General features: G+C 44.5%; 1 protein-coding gene across 1 annotated transcript in view; it reads right to left on the reverse strand.

Moving 5' to 3' along the window:
• Positions 1 to 4,877: 4,877 nt before the first annotated feature.
• The window catches only part of BAMBI (BMP and activin membrane-bound inhibitor), a 1,506-nt gene continuing 245 nt past the window's right edge, over positions 4,878 to 6,138 (reverse strand). The window contains 2 exon segments of the mRNA XM_010149970.1: positions 4,878 to 5,669; positions 6,101 to 6,138. The exon segment at positions 6,101 to 6,138 is cut by the window's right edge and continues 25 nt beyond it. Coding sequence (XP_010148272.1) covers positions 5,251 to 5,669; positions 6,101 to 6,138 — 457 coding nt within the window. The 3' untranslated portion in view covers positions 4,878 to 5,250.

A 6,138-nucleotide genomic window follows, 5' to 3' on the forward strand; every position in this document is an offset into this window, starting at 1 on the left:
AGCCTGGCAGCCGGCAGCCACGCCGGTGACCCCCCGGCACTGCTCGGCTGATGGTCACCCGTGGGCCAGAGCATCTGAGGTTCATCATGATGCCACTTTTACCTTTTTTTGGTGGCCTTCCTTTGAAAACTGGAAATGTAATTAAAGGAAAGGTAAGCACTCATCCCCCTGCTGCTCCACTGACACTCTCCTGAAAGGTTAATATCTAATAGGTAAAAATGCAGTTAAAGAGGAGGCTCCGCTCCTAACGAGCTCCCCCCAGTCAGTATTTTTTAAACGCAGCCGATACCCAAGAGGAGGGAAATAACACATTTCATTTGCTTTTCCCAGCCACTGATGTATTGCAATGGTGTGATAACTAGAAAAAAAACACTTCAACTTTCCAGTTTTAATAAAAACTTCTTAAAAGAGAAAGTCACCCTAAGTTCATGCCAGTGGGTATTTTTATGAAGTGAGAGCTGACTTGTTCTGTCCCCTCCTGTATACAGGGAAGAGCAGAGCTGGGCTGTGGGGCAGGAACTGCTTCCAGGAGGAAATATTCAGTGAAATGTTGCATCTAAATATTGATGTTTCAACAGAACTCACTCTTTGCTTAACGGGATGTTATGTATTTGCCTAGAGAATCACACTGGGGAAGAAAAGGCACATTTTTAGGTCCTTTTAGTGATAATGGATGACTTGGAAATAGTGATGAGCCAATCCTAAATTTTGCAAAGCCATTTGATTTGGGACTCAGATTTCCTGGTAACTTGTTAGGATTTGGGTTTGTGAGACAGGTGTTTGGCATTTCTAACTCCCTCGACCCTTTAGGAGACATCACACTGAGCATTAAACTCCTACGATCTTGAAAGTTCAAGTCGAGGTGTTCTTTGTTTTGCTTTCCCCCCTGAAGGTCAGTTCAGGATTGAATCCTTTTGTCAAGGTTGGCTGGAGAGCCCAAGGCTCTGTTAATCTGCAGGCGCTGAGGCTCCCTCCTGGCTTCCTTCCCTTGCAGTTTGTTTTGCTTCAGGATTCACCCCCTGGGATTGTAAAGGCTGCAGACCAGGGTTAGAGGTGAAACAAAGAAAACGAGGATGGATGGTTATTTAGAAGGAGCCAGAATTCATAATGTTGGAGACACTGAGCCCCTCCCAAGAGACAACCGTCATTTTACAGCACCTCTCCACACCTTTTTCCCCCCCCCCCAGAAATAAAATACAGTGACAGATCCTAAATACCACTTCCCCAAGTAACTCCTAGAACCGAAACAAGAAAGAGGTTTTTTGCTGCAAAGTGACCAGCTACCGGAAGAAAACAAAGTTACTTCCATTGATCTCCATGTGGGAAAGCACTGAAAAAAGAAATATATACAACTTTGCCTCCTTCAAAGACCACCTTCTTTTATTCACTCAACTTGTGCCTTATTATGGAGGTCTTTTTTTGACCATAGATCTTTTTTTCCTTGGGAGATAATCTTCTTATCCTCCTTTTCAAAGAGAAGGTCAAATTTTTCTTTCATTCATTTGCTGTGGAACCCCACTGGTCAGGAACTAACAGGCACATCCCATGGGCAGCCTGGTGAAATACTTCCTCTGTTCATACAATCACGACGGCAGCAAGGGACGGTGCAGCTGCATCCATTACACCTAAGGAAAACCCTTGCTCTTTCCCCAGGCTTTTCTGGGTGTTTGCTCTCCAGGGCAGCATCCACTTGCAATCAGATCGCTGGATTTACAACTGAGCAAGTGGTTGTACAACAAAAACTGGATTCCAGGGTCCTGATAAGAGAAGGTAAGCTGTCCTGCGACCAGAGCCTGGCCAGTCACCCAACCACTAATCCGGGGTGAATCCACTGGCGTCGGTGGCTTTACGCTAAACACACAGTGGGGTAAAAAATGAGAGTGGCCGCCCGGCCCAGGCAGCCCCACTCCAGCACTCTGCTACCAGAAGTGGCTGCTGACTTTCAAGCTCTCCGCACAGCCTGTAATCACCCAATATTGAAACCAGATTTACAAGCTCTTTAGAGGAGGAGAAGTTTGTGATTTCCAAAGCAGACGCATTTGGTATTTCGGAAAAAGGTCAAGCCCCCTGTGGAGTAAGGGGGTTTTAATAGAATCAGTTCAGCGGGAGTTAAGAGGAGACATACCAACCCAGAGCCGGCAGAAGCAGAGACATAAGAAAAGCCACAAGCATTATTGTTTTGAGGAAAGAATCGGGGAAAGAGAGGCACAGGGGAAGCTAAACTACGTTTTGGACGTTTGACTTCCTTTATTCCAATCTGAGAAGTTCTTTTGGTTAGAAATAGCGAGGGTTGTCCATCCCTTTCAAAGAAAGGAGTGTTCGTTATTGCCTGGAGGAGAAATCTGAGAGCATGTAGTGCAATGACAAATCCAGGCTCCCAAGACAAACACATTTTAAAAGAATAGCCATTGCTTACCATCTCATCTCTTTGGCTTCCAGCCGCTGCCCAGGCTCTTCAGCTATCGGTGTTTGTTCCCTGTCACAGGCAGTGGGTGTCTAGCACTGCCTCGCTCCACACCAGTGCGACACCCGGCAGCCGGGAAACCCATGGAAACATCACTGAAGTCGCCCTCGTCACAGGAATACAGGTTTTCTAAAAAGCATAGTGGGCAGCTGAGGCCTATAGGTAGTATAAGCTGACACTACAGAAATACCAGTGATGCAGATGGCTGCTGCTTGCTCCGAAAGCCTTCAGACTCTGCAGTCAGGAGTTTCAGTGAAAAGATTTGGGGCTCGTTCCATAACTCACAGAGCTGCTGCCAGACAGACACCAGAGCTCATAACATAGTTTCCTGAATATATGGGCTTTCAAATAAATTGGAAATCCAGATTTTATCCTTAAAAGACTGACAGCCTCAAAACTTCCAGGCCGTATCAGCTACCACACCTAAACTCTACATATGGCACCAGGTAACAGAGCAGCCCCAGGAGATGGCAGGGCTCTGTGGCCCGCTCCCAGGGCTGCAGGAAAAGCCAAACAACTTCTTTTCTTCTTTAAAGCATCTCCACAGCAAGGGGCCAATTAGAGCATCCTGGTCTTACTAGCCTTTTAATGGCAAGCATAAATAGGCCCTTATGTATTCAAATCAGCAGCAAATAAGTGGTGAAGGTCACAGGATGCTTAAATGACTATACAACATGCTCCCCTCCGACTTCTGAAGAAAGGACTTGAAAGGTTTAGCGATCAGCTCTTCTGACTTGTCTAGTGATCCTAACTACTGGTGCAGTAACGTCCCAGACACGGTTGCAGGTCTGTCTCTTTCAGCAGACACGGTTGCAGGTTTGTCTCTTTCAGCACCGAGATCCCAGCCAGTCATTCCAAAAATCATACGCTTGGCAGCAGACAACTGCCCTAGACTTTCAGATTAGTGCAAAGGAAGGGAGAGCTCCTATAGGAAAGCAGTGCTTGGAAAGGTCAGCCAGAAGACCACAGGCCAGGTTCCAGGAGCTGTTGCAGCCACGTAATTTCTTAAACTTCAGCAGCAGAAAAAGGTGCAAATCAGAGAACATAATTTGCAGCATTAAAAACCAACTTTTTGGGCACTTTGAGGAAGAAGCATCAGCAATCTGAGGTACATAGATGAAGTTAATCTTTCTAAACTAATATTGCAAAGATGGGCATGGTGGGACCTTGGCGTTCCCAAGGCTCTTGCTGCATTCAGCCAGCATAAGTTAACTATTTGGGTAAGTTTGAAATATCAAGGCCGCTGTTTGCACGGCCAAGTGACCAACTCATCTCCAACAAGCCTATGGCATAGTTTAAGTGTGCTTTCAGGAACACAGACTTGTGACTTAGAGATGCAGGTGGTCCTTGCTTACATCCCTTTGCATTTCAGGCTGCATATCCCAAAGCAAGGCCACAGTAAGGGGTACACAAGACCTAGCATTGCACAAGGTGGCTGTAACCCCAGTTGTGCCATCCCCTTTTCACCTGTGGCAATGGTAGCAGCCCAATTTTACAGCCAAAAGCATTCCTGATGCTATTTACAGCATAGATGAATACTATCTCCCACAGCAGCATTTTGAACTTCTTTCACAACCATGTGGCATCTACTTGTTAAGCAAGTCTACTTTAATTACTGCAAAGTCTAATAAAACAAGAAAAATCAATACAATAAGCTCCCTTGGATAATCCAGAGATTTTGTTTGGTTTTAGCAACTAAATTGCTATTGAATACATGGAATGATCAAGCGAGGCCAGCTAGCTGAAGAAACAACTAAGGGCACGAGCACTGTCTGAGAGAAAAGACACCTATTCACCAACAGCATAAAGGAGGAGCTGAAGATTACAGCAGGTGCACTGTTGATTCTTCAGTCCAACACAAAAGTAGCAGCATGTGATACTGAGTTACACTCTGAAAGAGCCAGGCAGATGTTTGCTACTGTGCCCAGAGGGCTTATCAGCAGGAACACAGCAGATTGTGATTTTGGGAGTCCCCTCCTCTGCCCCTAGAAAAAGTTCAGAGTAAGAGGTACAAAAGGGAAAAAAGAAATCACAGAAAACAAGAATTGTGAGACAAGGGAGGAGAACCAGCTATAAGGAATTAGGAGCCACTTTCTGACATGTTTTGCACCGAGAGAAGCAGCACTTCATTAGAGTTATCACAGAAAGCTGCAGAAGGATTTGCTCAGGTTACGTGCAAAAATGCAATAGCCAAGAACTGAGAATGTGGATTCACTACTACTTGAAGTATTAGCCACTAAAGCTGCCACCTTTGTTCTGGAATAACCACCTGATTTCCCCTCACTGAGCCAGACTGTTTTCAGAATCTAGCTGTTGTGCACAGCATTATCATACATACCTCCCTGATTTGTTTCCCACCACTCCCCCCCAAATCATCTTCCAAAAACAAAAAGTCACAAGCAAGTTTCAGACAAAAATATATATATTTAAAAAATCTTTACAATAAGTCAGGAAACATAGGAGCTTGCATACAGTTTATTATAATAACTCAGTTCTCAGCTCCCTACAGTTCAGATAACCCTGGTGACAGTGTTTACAACTTCTAACTTTTGCTTTCATAACTTTAAAGCAAACAATACATTTGAGTGTATTTTACTCTGTGCAAATAAGACAACTTTTGGAATCCTTCAGAAGAAATATCCAAGATTCTGTTTGCAGAGGTCCTTTGTTTCTCAAAGATGAATTATGAGAGTTTTTGTTTTACAATAAAGTGCTCCTGTCCAGCAGAACCCAAAGGCCTTCAAGAGTTCAGAGAGTAAGTTTAGCTCAGATTAAAAAATAATTGGTCATACAAATTCCAGCTTCCCATGTCCGCTGTACATTCCCCAGTGGACTAGCGAAAGAATTTTATCATTGCTGAGGTCTGAATGTCTCATTTTATCACAGGTCATGCAGCAGTTCTCATGACCAGTCACAGGCACCATGCATTCCAAGTCCAGTTTTGCCACCTGCCCTTTTTTTGAATGATGTCCATGAAAACTATAGTGCAAACGGGAGAGCATTTGCTGTCGTTGATCTTGCAGTCTCTTATTTTCACTCCTGAGCATCCGCAAGGCCAGCATGATAAGGAGCACCAAGATTAGCCCACCAGCTATAGGAACAGCTATTACAGCTGCCCTGAACCATAACTCTTTCGAAGAGGTCAACTCCTGCACCTTGGTGATGAGGTTCCGGCTGCTGTCATGTTGATATCTGCTCCCTTGTCCTGCAGAAGGGAAAAATGTGAAGCTTATTTCAGTATCAAGAACTGGTTTCTGTATAGGCAGTTCCCTTAGAGGCCACACTGACAAGTTCAAGGACCCAAAGCTACAAACTCTGCAGTATCTACAGAAAATACTCTTATAAAGAAAAAGGTGAGTTTAAGGCTGGTTATAACATGGAATTCATTCCTAGGTAAATCAGCTATCAGGGTAAGATCACTGCCATTGCTTCTTAGAAGTGATGTCAAGTTGACAAGACAAACTTCTAATGCTAATGCAGACAAGAAAGCTACTCAGTTGAGATGCTTCCCTGCATCCAGCCACCCCACTACTTCCCCCATTCTCCCTACTTACATTAACTACTACATCAACAGCAAACATCCTAGGCTTTGATTGTCTTGATTGACAAGATTTCACTGAAGCTTTCTCACCCTACCTGAAGTATCACTCCTGGAAGGAGACAGCACGTCGTGT

This window comes from Eurypyga helias, unplaced genomic scaffold (genome assembly GCF_000690775.1).
Source record: "Eurypyga helias isolate BGI_N326 unplaced genomic scaffold, ASM69077v1 scaffold42394, whole genome shotgun sequence".
NCBI lineage: Eukaryota > Metazoa > Chordata > Aves > Eurypygiformes > Eurypygidae > Eurypyga > Eurypyga helias.